At 45.4% G+C, this 15,711-nt stretch overlaps 1 protein-coding gene across 5 annotated transcripts in view; it reads left to right on the top strand.

Annotated features, from left to right (window-relative positions):
* Positions 1-15,711, top strand: part of NR1D2 (nuclear receptor subfamily 1 group D member 2) — a gene marked incomplete at its 3' end in the record, with an annotated part of 34,341 nt that overhangs the window by 3,652 nt on the left and 14,978 nt on the right. For 2 of the 5 annotated variants that reach the window (XM_080715895.1, XM_080715896.1), the window contains exons 1-3: positions 6,476-6,737; positions 7,487-7,575; positions 13,581-13,725. In XM_080715895.1, coding sequence (XP_080572021.1) covers positions 6,680-6,737; positions 7,487-7,575; positions 13,581-13,725 — 292 coding nt within the window. In that variant the 5' untranslated portion in view covers positions 6,476-6,679. Of the gene's footprint in view, positions 1-6,470; positions 6,738-7,447; positions 7,576-13,580; positions 13,726-15,711 lie in introns of those variants that run through there. The other 3 variants (XM_080715894.1, XM_080715893.1, XM_080715897.1) reach the window with 3 other exon arrangements.

The following is a 15,711-nucleotide window of genomic DNA, read 5'->3' as shown; positions in this document are numbered from 1 at the left end:
ACAGAACATGACCTCACTATTTTGCTGTCCCATCGTAAAATATAGTTCCTTCCATGATACATCATTTAATAATGGATGCCTACTTTAAGAGCCCACTTTGATTTTGTACCTTGGCTGTGTTTATCTTGGTCTCTGCCCTGTTCAGTGCTCTTGTGTGATCCTCAGCACTTCAGTTATTTGTAGGAAATATCAGTCGCATTATCTAGGCATTTGCCTGGTTCAGGACGCTTTCGGGAAGGACTGTGCTGCTTCCTGAGCTCTTGACACCCAGGACACAGTTGGATGCTTGGAGCTTCAATTAGATCTACCCCGCCATAGCCGGGCGCACTTGTAATCCCCGCGCTTGGGAGGCTGAGACAGGAGGATTGTGCAGGTTCGAAGCCAGCCTCAGCTGGCTTAGGAGACCCTGTTTCCAAAGAAAATATAAAATAGGTCTGGGAGTGTAGCCCGGAGGTAGAGGCCCATGGGTTCCATCCCCAGTACCACAAACAAACAAACAAACAAAAAAAAAACCCTACTATCTTATGAGGAGGAATTATTCATAATCCACATTTAAAGGAGACAACTAAAGCTCCTTGGTGGTGAAATGGTTTATCCATGTGTCACAAGACGAGGGTGTAGTCATGACTGGACTTCAGGTATGCTCTTCAGGAGGGTGGGCAAGCTTACAAAAGGGTTGGAAAGCCGAGCGTAGGGCCAGTGGCTCCCGATGAGGTGCAGCGTTGACTCTGGGCGGCTGAAGTTGACCACTGGGTAAGCCCTCAGCGGGAACCTGGCCAGCTCCAGGGCCCTTTCAGCTAAAAATAGAGAAGACTCTGCTGGCTAATTTTAGCTCAGGGCCTCTAAGAAGTACATACAACCTATTTCTGGAGGTGTTGGGACTTGCTGCATTGGAGCTTTTACCTTTCTTGCTTTATCATCAAAAACTGAGTGTGCAAAAAGCATGTTAACCCTTTTACACCATTTAAATTTTCTACCAACTGGCAGATACTGCCATTTTATGGAGTGTGACTCCAGTTCAGGGACGAGGGGAGGGATTGGGCTGCCCTGGTGTTCTGGGTAAGAAGTGGCAGCCTAGATTGGACGGCTTCTTTCCGCTGTGGCCCTGCCACCTAGTAGCTGCATCATTACCCAACCACTCTCAGCTCTGAGTTCCTCATCTGTAAAGTGGGATAACAGAAGTTGGTTCACAGGATTCTCCTGAAGATGAAATGTGACCTGAAATCGTGTCATTGTATGCTTGGTATCAGATAGGTATGTGATGACTCCTAGTTTCACTTCCCTTTCTTCTCTGGATTGAGAAACTACTCTATGTAGTCCTCACCTTCTAGGAAATGAAAACTTAACCCATCTGGGTTGCTAACCATCAGGTTGTTAAGTTGCTGTCTAGTAGTGAGAGTAGGTGCTAAGGCAACTCAGTAGTGTTAAGTCTTGTTGGGAGAATGCAGTTGCTTCTAGACAGGTGATCTTTGGGGCATTTGACCTACAATCCCAACCAACCCTCTTTTATTTTTATTTTGAAACAGGACCTTCCTAAGTTGCTTGACAGCCTTAGTTGCTGAGGCTGGCTTCGAACCTGCAGTCTTCCTTTCTCAGCCTCCCAAGTAGTGGGATTACGGGCATGCGCCCTACACCGAGCTCTAGGAAGTTGGTTTTTGACTAATTTATTATAATACTTTACATTGTTCGGTTGATGCTTTTAGCCAGTTCTTAAGGCATCTGGGTAGCTTTGATTTCTAAAAGTTTATTTCTAAGCAGAGGTAGTCTGTAGACCTGTAGAGATAAATGAGTGATTGAAAATGCTGGCCCTAGGAAACTGGCTTCAAGGAAAAAAATCACTTTCTCATCTTTGATTTTTTTGAGCTGCTTGGTGTGAATTTAGTACCTAAGGCACTACTTTAGAAAAGACAGATAGCTGTGAGACATTTCTTTGGGAGTTTATGGAAGACTAAAAATAATGTTTTTTCTCTGTATCCTACACTGGAGACATAAAAAAAAGCAGCAGTGTGCTAACACCTGAAATTCCTCATGTGAACTTCAGATCGCTAAAGTTTTATAAAGACCGATGGCTCAGTGTTTTTACCCAGTAACAAGGCTTCCAGATTAAAGTGGGTTCTCAGGATTCATAGAGTGGTAAAGATCTTCAGGTTGTTGTGTCAAGCATATACCAACCTTTAAAGCTATGGCCAGTCAGTGTTTGAAATTACTGATTGGAGTCAGCCTGCCTGCTTTCCTTTTGTTTGTTGTGGTAAAAGGGAATGAAACCAGAGATATTCTACTTCTGAACTACACCCCAACCCTATGATATGTATATGTACGTGTGTGTGTGTGTGTGTGTGTGTGTGTGTGTGTGTGTATATATATGTATGTATGTGTGTATGGGTATATATATACATACACATACATACATATTTTGTGGTACTAGGGTGGAACCTAGGGCCTTTTCTACCTCCAGGCTATACTCCCAGACCTATTTTATATTTTTTTTATTTGGAAACAGGGTCTCACTAAATTGCTGAGAACCTCACTAAGTAGCTGAGGCTGGCTTCAAACCTGTGCGATTCTCCTGTCTCAGCCTACCACGTGCTGGGATTACAAGCGTGTACCACCACACCTGGCTACCCTATAATATTTTTTAAAACTTTGAAATGGGAGCCGGGTGTGGTGGCACACGCTTGTAATCCCAGCATTCAGGAGGCCGAGACCAGAGGATGGCGGTTTGTGGACAGCCTCAGCTATTTAGTGAGCCCCTCTGTAACTTAGTGAGACCCTGTTTCAAAATAAAGAATAAAAAATAGGGCAGAGGTGTAGCTTGGAGGTCTCATGCCCCTGGGTTTTATCCCCAGACCTGCAAAAAAAAAAAAAAAAAAAAAAAAAATTGAAAATGGGATCTTGCTAAGTTGTTGATTGAGACAGGCTGCGAACCTGTGTGATACTCTTGTGTCAGCCGCACAAATACTTTTTATTTACATACACGGTCTGGCCTTGAACCTGCCTCATCTTCCCAAGTATTGGGGTTATAGGTGTGTGCCACGTCCTGCTTCTAAGAGGATGTATGCACGTTTCTGATGCAGATTTGGGGTGGCCTGAGGATCTGCATTTCTGACATTTCCAGGTGACAGCTGATGCCACATTGGGAGTGGTTGGTTTGTAGTTAAGGGTCACATTGCAGGAAAAATGTTGTCAAGCTTTAGCTTTCCTCTGCAGGTGAGAAGCGCTCTGCAAGACGGGAAGTGGGTCTGAGTATGGGGAGAACAGATGGCACTATGACCTCGAGACGTGCCAGGCGTATGTTCAGTGGGTGGTTCAACAGACGAGGTTGATTGTCCACATTGGTTACGGTTTTGTCTTTTAAAGTATGTAGAGTCGGCCGGGCGTGGTGGCGCACGCTTGTAATCCCCGCGCTTGGGAGGCTGAGACAGGAGGATCACACAGGTTCGAAGCCAGCCTCAGCTACTTAGTGAGGCTCTCAGCAACTTAGACCCTGTTTCCAGATAAAATATAAAATAGGTCTGGGAGTATAGCCCAGAGGTAGAAAAGCCCCTGGGTTCCACCTCCAGTACCACACACACAAAAAAATAAATAAAAATAAGATAAATAAATAAAAACTAATTTCTAGAGCCAGGCGTAGTGACGCACGCTTGTAATGCTAGGACTTGAGAGGCTGAGACAGGAGGATCGTACAGGTTCAAAGCCAGCCTCAGCAGTTTTGTGAGGCTCTCAGTAACTCAGTGAGACCCTTTTCCAATTAAATATAAAATAGGTTGGGGCTGTAGCCCAGAGGTAGAAAGCTCCTGGGTTCCATCCCCAGCACACAAAAATCAATCAATCAATATACGTAAAGTTGAACTTATGCGTATGAAATATGTGTATGATGAATAACACGGTATTCGTTGGCAGAGGAGGTGCCTGCCCTCCCTTCTCGGGGTTGTACTCCATCCCTTGATAACTGGCTGTACGTACTCCTCAGGGCTTTCTCAGCCTACATGTATATAATTAGTGGTTAAATACTTGTGTGATACCCAATTTCAACATAACAGACTAGAAATGGTTTAAAATTCTTCTGCTTGTTTGGTCTTGACTGTAAGTAGTTTTGGCCTCAACATTTTGCTTTTTTTTTTTTTTTTTTTTTTTTTGCAGTACTGGGGATGGAACCCAGGGGCATTCTACCTCTGAGCTACACCCCCAGCTCTATTTTTATTCTTTATTTTGAAACAGGGTCTCACTGGGTTGCAAAGGGCCTCACTTAAGTACCTGAGGCTGTTCGGGAACCATTTTCCTCTGGTCTTAGCCTCCAGAATGCTGGGATTATAAGCGTGGGTCATGAAGCCCCACTTTTGTGTGTGTGTGTGTGTGTGTGTGTGTGTGTGTGTGTGTGGTACTGGGGTTCCTGGAAACCCTTCTACCTCCGGGCTACACTCCCAGACCTATTTTATATTTTATTTGGAAACAGGGTGTCACTAAGTTGCTGAGAGCCTCACTAAGTAGGTGAGGATGGTTTCAAACCTGTGCAATCCTCCTGTCTCAGCCTTCCAAACATATGGATTACAAGTGTTTTGTTGGGGATTGAACTCAGAGGCATTTTACTTCCAAGCTACATTCAGACTTTTTTAGTGTGTGTGAGGGAGGGGGACTCGGGATTGAACCCAGGAGGACATTCTACCTCCAAACTACGTTCCCACCTTAATTTTACTTTTATTTTAAGGCCGCGTCTCACTAGGTTGCTGAGAGTCTCACTACTTGCTGAGGCTGTCTTAGAACCTGCAATCCTCCTGTCTCAGCCTCCCAGAACTGGGATGACAGGTACGTGGGCACTGCACCCAGCTGAGCCTGCCATAGATTTTTTTTGTGTGTGTGTGGTACTGGAGCTACATTCCCAGACCTATTTTATATTTCATTTAGAAACAGAGGCTTACTAAGTTGCTGAGAGCCTCACTAATAAGTAGCTGAGGCTGGCTTTGAATCTGTGTGATCTTCCTGTCTCAGCCTCCCAAGTACTGGGATTACAAGTGTGCAAGTGTGCATCACCACGCCCTGCGATTTATCAGTCTTTAAAAAAAAAGGCCAGGCGTGGTGGCACACGCTTGTAATCCCTGGGCCTGGGAAGCAGAGACAGGTCCGAAGCCAGGGAAGCTGGCTTAAGAGACCCTGTTTCCAAATTAAAAAGTATAAAAATAGGTCTGGGAGTGTAGCCCGGAGGTAGAAGGGTTTCCAGAAACCCCAGTACCACACACACACACACACACACACACACACACACACACACACACACACACACAAAGCGGGGCTTCATGATCCACGCTTATAATCCCAGCATTCTGGAGGCTGAGACCGAAAGCCCCTGGGTTCCACCCCCAGTACCACAAAAAAAAAAAAAGAGAGAGAGAAAAGAAAAAAAGAATGTGTATAGAGAATTTAGTTACAGTGTACCTGGTGTTTATGGTCTAGTTGAGAAATAGGTCGAAAGCAGGCAAATGGCAGGTTTAAGTAAGGTTTCAGGACAATGATGGAAGAGATGTAATTAACCTCGGTGTCTGCCTCACACTGAAAAGCCAGCATTTGTTGCTGATGGAGAGAAGCAGCCCCAGTGGACCTTGGCAGCAAGGATGAGAATTACTTATTTAGCCTGGACTTGGGAAAATAATATATTTGGCCTTGAGGTCACTCTTGTACCATCTTAATCTCTTTGAGGGAAATAGTTTACAATTATACCCTGAGAATCACTTTTAAGTGCTCCTCCTTAACCTGGGCGGCTGGAAGGAAGTCCTTTTAGGGCCACTTTGCAGGGCTGCCTGGCCTGTGTGCTGTGTTTGGAGGGTCGGTCTGGGAAGAGTGCATTAGCCTCAGCCTTCCCCTCCTTCTCTCCTGGCGTGGTGGTTCCTCTCGGCCTCTTTAGGATGTACTATAAATAGTCAGAAGAATGAGCAGTGAGCCTGGATCCTGTAAGAGCTGCCTAGAGGTGAGCCTGCCTGCAAGTCCAGAGATCCTCCGATCTCAGCCTCTCAAATGCTGGGATTACAAGCGTGCGCCACCATGCCCAGCTTACCTTCTTACTTTTTTATTTTTTAAATTTTTTGGTGATACTGGGGAGTGAATCCAGGGATCTTTTACCCCTGAGCTACAGCCCCAGCCATACTTTTATATTGTATTTATTAAAATTTCTTTCTTTGGTTCTGGGGCATTCTACCTCCAAGGTAAACCCCTAGCCTGATTTTATTTCTTACTTGGAAGCTGGTCTCACTAGGTTGCTGAGAGCCTCCCTAAATTTCTGAGGCTGACTTTGAACCTGTCTCAGCCTCCCAAGTACTAGGATTATATAGGCTTGGCGACCTTGGCCAGCTTTTGTAGCCTGTTTCTAAAGTTAGTGACTTTACTAAACAAGTTAGTAAAGTACTTTCAGAGTTGCAGGAAAAGGAAAAAAAAAAAGATGCTATCTTGTGTCTAATTTTCTGATTTCCCCTGTTTCCTAGGAGGCGTGATTGCCTATATCAGCTCTTCCAGCTCAGCCTCCAGCCCCGCCTCCTGTCACAGTGAGGGTTCTGAGAATAGTTTCCAGTCCTCCTCGTCTTCTGTTCCATCTTCTCCAAATAGCTCTAACTCTGATACCAATGGGAATCCCAAGAACGGGGATCTGTCGAGTATTGAAGGCATCCTGAAGAACGACCGAATAGATTGTTCTATGAAGTCAGGCAAGTCGACCGCTCCCGGGACCACCAAGAGCCACAGCGGGGTGACGAGTAAGTCAGTTCAGTATTTTAAAAGCTATTTTGTCAGCTTTTCATGGGGTGGGAGCATTGGATTTTCAGGTATAATTTTCACTCCCTTCTGGGTGAGAATAGTTAGGGCAGAAGCCAGCAAGGCTTTAGAAGTTACAGCCTGGGGCCGTCATATGGAGCCATGCACTCTGCCTGACCATGCTGCCTCTGAGGCCCCTTCTTCTGTACTCACCTGGACTCTGAGTACTAGATCTGGGGACGTTGGGGCTCAGGGCAAGCAGCGGGCCTGAGGCCTTGCACTCCTGAGCGTGTGTGCAGGTAACAAGGACTCTGCACAGAGGGAGGGTCAGGAGAGGGGCCGTGTGCGCTCAGTGAGCACAGCGCTGTGGAGACATTTCTGTATCTTTACTCACTGATTTCTCTGCCTAAATTCTTCTTATTTATTTATTTTTAGTCCAGCACAAGTATTTTCTTAGTACTGGTATGCGTAGCTGGTGTAAAGCAACTACAAAATTTTATAGAATTTCAGTGTATGTTTAAAATCACCAAGGAAGAAAAAAAAAACAGCTATCTGAGATATTCTTGGCAGTTCTGTAAGCTGCATCTAAAACTCTGATTTTTTAATTTGGTGTAGAGCTGTTTCTTTTATAAAAGCTGCGATGCATCTTTCTTAAAGCACTTGCAAGTCGAATGAAAGAAAATGTTGAGTTGGAAAAAGAAAACACCTGAAGCTTTCCTTCAGCTGTCACTGCCCCTCTGTTTGTGCCTAGAGTTTAGTGGCATGGTGCTGCTGTGTAAGGTCTGCGGGGATGTGGCGTCAGGATTCCACTACGGAGTTCATGCTTGCGAAGGCTGCAAGGTAAAGCATGCTTTTGTTTCCTTAACCTACCGCTTCTGGGGTGAAAGAAATCGGCAAGTTTCCAGCTGGGCATAGTAGTGCACACCTGACATCCCAGCACTAAAGAGGCTGAGAGCGAGGATTGGAGGTTTGAGGCTAGTGTCAGCAACTTATGAAACCCTGTTTCAGAATAAAATATTAAAAGGGCTGGGAGTGAGCTGGGTGTGGTGACGCACACTTGTAATCCCAGTATTCCAGAGGTTGAGACAGGCGGATCGTGGTTCCGGGACAGCCTCAGCTACTTAGTGCGGCTCTCCGCATCTTAGTGAGACCCTGTTTCAAAATGAAGAATAAAAGATAGGGCAGGGGGCCGGGCGAGGTGGTGCACCCCCATGCTTGGGAGGCGGAGACAGGAGGATCGCACAGGTTCTAAGCTAGCCTCACTGGCTTAAGAGACCCTGTTTCCAAATAAAATATAAAATAGGTCTGGGAGTGTAGCCTGGAGGTAGAAGGGTTCCAGACCCTCCAAAAAAAAAGGGGGGGGGCTGGGAGTGTAGCTTGGTGGTAGAATGGCCCTAGATTTGATTTTAGTACCAAAAAACAAAACAAAATTAAAAAAAAAAAAGAAATTGGCAAATTTCTACAGTTGATGATCAAGGGAGAGTGACGTCAGCTGATAAGGGAGAAAAAAGTTGACTGTTCCTCTTAAGTATACACATTTTATGTATTATATAACATAACTTACTTTGAAACTTTTTTTTTTTTTTTTTTTGCAGTACTGGGGATTAAATTCAGGGCATAAACCTGTGATCCTTCTGTGTCAGCCTCCCAATTGCTGGGATTATAAGCATGCACCCCGAGCTACTTCCCCAACCTGATTTTTATTCCTTATTTTGAAACAAGGTCTCACTAAGTTGCAGAGGGCCTCCCTAAGTAGCTGAGGCTGGCTGGAAACTCAGTCCTCCTGTCTCAGCCTCCAGGTACTGGGATTAGAAGCGCGCACCACTATGCCTGGCTCTGTGGTTTTTTTTTTTTTTTTTTTTTTTTTGCAGTACTGGGGATGGAAACCAGGGGTGTTATACCTCCGAGCTACACTCCCAGCCCTGTTTTTTATTCTTTATTTTGAAACAGGGTCTCACTGAGTTGCAAAGGACCTCACTAAGTAGTTGAGACTGTCTGCAAACTGCGCTCCTCTGGTCTCAGCCTCCTGAATGCTGCGATTACTAGCATGCACCACCATGCCCAGCTTAAAAATATTTCTTTTTTCGTTTAAGATTTTGATCAAGACTGGGTGTGGTGACACATGCTTGTAATCTCAGTACTTGGAAGGACGAGAAAGGAGGATCATAGGTTCGCAGCCAGCCTCAGCTACTTAGTGAGGCCCTCTGCAACTTAGTGAGACCCTGTTTCAAAATAAAAATAAAAGCTGGGCGTGGTGGCGCATGCTTGTAATCCCAGCACTCGGGAGGCTGAGACTGGAGGATCGCGGTTCGCGGACAGCCTTAGCTACTTAGTGAGGCCCTCTGCGACTCAGTGAGACTCTGTTTCAAAATAAAGAATAAAAAATAGGGCAGGGGGTGTAGCTCGGAGGTCAAATACCCCTGGGATCCATCTCCAGACCCGCAAAAAAAAAAAAAAAAAAAATAGGGCTGAGGGTGTAGGTTGGAAGTAGAATGCCCTTGGGTTCCATCCCCAGTACCCCCACCAAAAAGAGGTTTTGATCAGAATACTCGTGCTGTCGGTGACACAGACTCAGGGAGTAAGCCGAGTGCCCCTAGTGCTCATTTGCTAACATGCCTGTCACACTTCCTGGGTTGTGATGGAGCAAGGAGCCAAGCCGGTGAGGCGCTGCTACCCCTTGTTGAACTTAGTTCAAACATTTGAACTAGGGCTGGTCTTGTCCATCTTGTGTGCCTTTAGCAGAATTCTGCAGACTGGGTGATTTATTACACTTTTAATTTTGCAGTACTAGAGATTGAACCCAGGGGCATTCCACCTCTGAGCTATACCCAGCCCTATTTTACTTCTAATTTGAAATGGTCTTGCTAGGTTAATGAGAGTTTCACTCCTTGCTCTGAGGCTGTCCTCAATCCTGTGATCCTCCTGTATTAGTGTCCCAGGTACTAGGATTACAGGCACGTGCCCCCCTCCCAAGTTTGTCTGGGTGATGGGTGATATACAAACTTGATGAGGTGCAAGTCACAAAGGCTGATGAGGGGCTGCGTCTGGCGAGGGTCTTCCTCCAGCATCGTAAGTGGTGGGGAGGATGGGGAGAGTGCGAGTGGGAGTGCATATAGGTGGGGACTGAGCCACTTTTGTGTGTGGTCCTGGAGATGGAACTCAGGGTCATTTTACCCCTCTGAGCTACACTTTCAGCCCTACTTTTTATTCTTTATTTGAAACCAGGATTTCACTGAGTTCCAAAGAGCCTCACTAAGTAGCCGAGGTTGTCTGCAAACTGCGATCCTCCTGTCTCAGCCTCCCAGATGCTGGGATTACAAGCGTGTGCCACCAAGCCAGGCCTGAATCCACTTTTTTTTTTTTTTGGTTCTGGGGATGGAACCCAGGGGCATTCTACCTCCGAGCTACACCCCCTGCACTATTTTTTATTCTTTTTTTTTTGAAACAGGGTCTTACTGAGTTGCAGAGGGCCCGGCTTCTGAATCCACTTTTATAACAAACCTACTCTCAGAGTAAACATTAATCCATTCAAGAAGACAGTGCCCTTGTGACCTACTCAGCTCTTAAAGGTCCCACCTCTCAACAGTTGCTTGGGATCTAGGGTTCCAGTACATGAGCTCTGGGGCTGGGGCCACTCTCAGACCACAGCAGGCCTTATCTGACACTGGCCTTCACACATGTTGGGTAGTGGGCTGGAGTAATTCCTGTGCACTTGTGAAAATGGAATGTCTTAAGAAATAAGCCGGGCGTGGTGGCGCATGCTTGTAATCCCAGCATTTGGGAGGCTGAGACAGGAAGATGGCAGCCTCGCAGCCAGCCTCAGCTACTTAGTGAGGCCCTCTGCAACTTAGTGAGACCCTGTTTCAAAATAAAAATAAAAGCTGGGCGTGGTGGCGCATGCTTGTAATCCCAGCACTCGGGAGGCTGAGACTGGAGGATCGCGGTTCGCGGACAGCCTTAGCTACTTAGTGAGGCCCTCTGCAACTCAGTGAGACTCTGTTTCAAAATAAAGAATAAAAAATAGGGCAGAGGTTGTAGCTCGGAGGTCGAATGCCCCTGGGTCCCATCCCCAGACCCGCAAAAAATAAAAAAAATAAAAATAAAAAAATAAAAAAGTAAAAAAGAAATAATGCTGAGTGAGCAAAACCTTGGATATAAATTGAGCACTTGGTGAAGCCATGATGAATTTGTAAGTTCAGTCGAGTATTTCCTAGCTGTTGTTACTGAATGTTGGTCAGATAATTCTAAATGAGGTAGTCTCTGCTTATACCCAGGAATCAATCAACCAATAGCTTTCTCTCTTTTTTTCTCTCATGTGTTTGCATGTGCTCTCTCTTTCTCTATTTGGGGTACTGGGGATTGAACTCAGGGGCATTCTACTCCTTCCTTTAATTTTTTTTTAGAATTAGGGCCTTGCTAAGTTGCTGAGGCTGACCTCAAACTTGTGATCCTCCTGTCTCAGCCTCTCAAGTTTCGGATCATAGATGTGTACCATCACACCTGACTACCCTGTCTCTCAAATGTGGTATAGTCTTTTCTCCTGTTAGCCAAAAATTAGTGTGTGGCATAGACACACATTCTTGCTGTTTCCTGACTTAAGGCCAAAGCAGGATCCTGTTTGGCAGGGTGTGGTGGGTGAACACGATGATGAATATACATGGTGAGACAGGAAATCTTTTCTAGGGCAGCTCAACGAGTGTGGGTTTGGCAGCTCTTAATGGCAAAGTCACTTTACAAGCTTATTTTTTACAGATATAGCTCTTTTGTGCTATCTAAAAATCGCATAAATACAGCTTGGTGTGGTGGCACACGCTTTTAATCGTAGTACTTGGGAGGCCGAGACAGGAGGATCGCAGGTTCACAGCCAGCCTTAGATCCTTAGGCCCTCCACAACGTAATAAGACTGTTTCAAAATAAAGAATAAAAGAGGACTGGGGGTATAGCTCTGAGGTAGAACGCCACTGGGTTAAATCCCCAGCCAAAAAAAAAATTGCATAAATATTGTTTTCTTTTTATGTGAAGTAATTGTGAAGTCAGTATTATTCTCACTTTATAGCTAAAATGCAAACATCATGGGATGCATTGTGTATTTTTTTTTTTCTCCTTTTGTACTGGGGATTGGACCCAGGGGCATTCTACCTCTGAGCTCTACCCCTAGCCATTTTTATTAATTTTGAAACCAGGCCTTGCTGCGTGGTTGAGGCTGGCAGTGAGGCTGCAGTCCCCGTGGCCGAGCTGCTGAGTGCGGGGTTGCAGGCCTGCGCACTCTTGCTTGTGTACTTGCCTGTTCAGTGCCCTCTGAGTGTGCTCAGCTTGGCTCTCGTAGTGTTTAAGTCAGGTAAGTGTACAGTGCCACAGCCATCAGCTGTACAAGTGAGATCCCACAGCCACGTAGGAAGTGGGTAGCACTTAAAATATGCAGGGAAATGCAGTTTAAAATAACTTTTGTGAGCTGGGTGTGGTGGCGCACGCTTGTAATCCCAGCATTTGGGAGGCTGAGACAGGAGGATTGTGGTTCACGGACAGCCTCAGCTATTTAGTGAGGCCCTCTGCAACTCAGTGAGACTGTTTCAAAAATAAAGAATAAAAAATAGTACAGGGGGTGTAGCTCGGAGGTCGAATGCCCCTGGGTTCCATCCCCAGACCCCCCCCCCCCACACACACACACAAAAAAAATTTTTGTAAGCCAGGCTTGTAATCCCAGCGTTCCGGAGGCTGAGACAGGAAGATCGCGATTTGTGAACAGCCTCAACTACTTAGGCCATCCACAATTCAGTGACACCCTGTTTCAAAATAAAGGATAAAACATAGGGCTTAGGATATAGTTTGGAGGTCGAATGCCCCTGGGTTCTACCCCCAGGACCGAAAAAAAAAAACAAAAAACAACTTTTGTAGTAGTGAGTTTTCTGCTCTCCCTGAGGCCATTCAGCTGAAGAGTTGAGAGGCCCCTCACAGCTGTCCTTGCTGGTGCCTGCCTCGCTGGACGCTCCTTTGCGTGGACCTTAGCCCTTCTGTGGTGTGCACTGTGACACCTGTTGCAGGCAGGCGGCCAGGAAACCTGGCCTGTGTGAGGAGGCCTTGTGGGCGGGAGCAGCAGTGACAAGGAAGGACAAGCTCTGCCGGGGAGTCAGGGTTCTACAGAGGGAAGCACCCATTACACACGTGCTCCATCAGCGTTTTTATTTGGGGGTACTATAGATGAAACCCAGGGGCATTATTCTACTTCTGAGCTATACCCCCACCCCCATTCTATTTTGTTTTAAAATGGTCTCATTAAGTTGCTGAGGCTGGCCTTGAATCTGCGCTCCTCCTGTCTCAGCCTCGTAAGTACTGGGATTGCAGGTGTGTGCCATCATGCCCAACTTTTTGTCCACCTTTTAAGAATCGGTCATTTGTGCTTGGAGAGTTGGGAGTTTGCATGTGGTTGCAAGTGTGAGATGGCAGTGTGACTGCAGGTAAGGCCGGGAGCAGGTGGAGATGGCACCAGGGGTGCTTCAGGCAAGCAGGGAGAAGTGCTAAAAGGAACATGGCATTTGTTGGTGAATGTATAGCATTTGCTTATCGATGCCAGGAGCAGTCCAGTTAAATTCTGTGTCGGTTGTGGTGGACTTGCCTGTAATTCTGGTACTTAAGAGGCTGAAACAGGAAGATCACAGGTTTTAGTACTTTGTGAGACTTAGCAATTTGGCAAGACTCTGTTTCAAAAACAAAATTAATGTTCCTTTCTGTCCTAAGCCAAATTTGTTTTCCAGGTAACTCTCAAGTCCGAGGTAGGCATGGCAGCCGCGCTTTTGAGGAATTCATCTGGGTATTTTAAATGGTGGTAAATCTTCCTTTGTTCTTAGGGTTTCTTTCGGAGAAGTATTCAGCAAAACATCCAATACAAGAAGTGCCTGAAGAATGAGAACTGTTCTATAATGAGAATGAATAGAAACAGATGCCAGCAGTGCCGCTTCAAGAAGTGTCTGTCTGTGGGAATGTCGAGAGATGGTAAGGGCCCACTTTAAGGAGCATTCTTAGAGTGCACGCAGCGTGGCTTCTGTTCCTCGGTGAGCCATAGGCCGCGTGCCAGCCGTACTGACCCTCCTGGGCTTAGGACAAAGCACATTTTGATGCCTTCGACGACACTTTAATTTGTTACAGTCAAATTTTAGCATCGTTATCATCTCAGAAACAATTTGGCTCAACTTTTTTTTTTTTTTTGGTGGTGCTGGGGGTGGAACCCAGGGGCTTTGTACCTTAGAGCTATACTCCCAGACCTGTTTTCTATTTTATTTGGAAACAGGGTCTCACTAAGTTGCTGAGAGCATCACTAAGTAGCTGAGGCTGGCTTCGAACCTGTGCGATCCTCCTGTCTCGGCCTCCCAAGCGAAGTTTTTCTTGACAGAGGACTTTCTCGCTCTGTCTTTTTGATTTCTTGGTCTGCATGTGAATTCTTTCCGTTTTGTGTTTAACCTGAGATGGCAGTTTGCCTTTTGGGTATAGTTTCTGAACACATACAAAGGAGATGCAAAATTGAAAAAGCGTTAGGGTCTGGAGTGGAAGTGTTTGCTCAAGTTCAGCATAATCCATTAACATGGAAAATAAAAGTTATGGTCAGCCAGACTTGGTGGTGCATGCTTGTAATCCCAGCGCTTGGGAGGCTGAGACGGCAGGATCACAAGTTCAAAGCCAGCCTCAGCTACTTAGTGAGGCTCTCAGCAACCTAGTGATATCCTGTTTCCAAATAAGATATAAAAGTATAGATCAGAGGTAGAATGCCTCTGGGTTCAATCCCCAGTACCAAAATTAATACATAAATAAAAGTACAAAAATTAATAATACATAAATAAAAATATAAAAAAAGTGGATGGAAAGCCAGGCATGGTGGCACATACTTGTAATTTCAGAGCTTGGAAGGCTGAGACAGGAGGATGGCACAGGTTCGAAGCGGACCTCAGCTACTTTGTGAGGCTCTCAGCAGCTTAGTGAGACCTTGTTTCCAAATAAAGTATAAAAAAATAGGTCTGGGAGTATAGCCCGGAAGTAGAAAAGCCCCCGAGTTCCACCCTCAGTACTACCAAAAAAAAAAAAGTGGATGGATATTGTGATTGCTAAAAGAATAAAGCCGACAGTCTTTGTGCGGGAAGGAGTAGAGGGCAAAGTATGACATAAAATTGTCTTTGATGATGTTGTTAAAGGCTACAATTAGATTAGTAAGTTTTCTTGCTGGGCAAGTATATTGTGTTTTTATTATATTTAAACAGTAGACTAGAGAGTAGCCTTTCTTTTAGGCATTGGATTTTTGGAGACAGGATACCTTCTGAGACTAACTTCTAAAAAAATGGAGGAGAATTGATCTCATTTTTATTTATTTCATTGATTTTAATTAAAATCCAGCAAGTTTATTTTCCAAGAACTGCATTTCTATTGATTGTGTGTATGTGTGTTCTAGAGATTTTCTTTTTTAAGAAGCCAGAAGAGAAGAGAGTAGATGATTGAATAGGGTCCTGAGAATAAGGTGACAAATAGGAATTGACAAGAGCCAGGTGTTCAGGGAGTGATGGCACCTCCTAGTTTCATCAGTGTTAGTGGGTGTGAGTAGAACTTGAGAACAGAGCCCTCAGACTCCTTAGCAAAGTGCTGGTTAAGCCAGGTGTGGCGGTGCGCACTTGTAATCCCAGTACGTGGCGCACTGAGACAGGAGGGTTGCAGGTTTGAGGACAGGCTCAGCAAGTAGTGAGACTGTCATCAACCTAGCGAAACTCTGTTTCCAAATAAAAATAAAATAGGGCTAGGGGGTGTAGCTCAGAGGTAGAGTGACCCTGGGTTCAATCTCCAGTAGGGGGTGTAGCTCAGAGGTAGAGTGCCCCTGGGTTCCATCTCCAGTGCCACCCCCATGCGAAAACAAAAAACTCTCAAAACCCAAGGTTCTGGTTAGCAGTGTGGGTCTGTTTCACACTGTGGTTTCATATTTCTTTCTTGGATTTTGCTTAT

The sequence above is a fragment of the Muscardinus avellanarius genome, assembly GCF_963383645.1.
Source record: "Muscardinus avellanarius genome assembly, chromosome: 18".
Classification (NCBI taxonomy): Eukaryota; Metazoa; Chordata; class Mammalia; order Rodentia; family Gliridae; genus Muscardinus; species Muscardinus avellanarius.
This window is presented reverse-complemented; position numbering and strand designations above follow the sequence as displayed.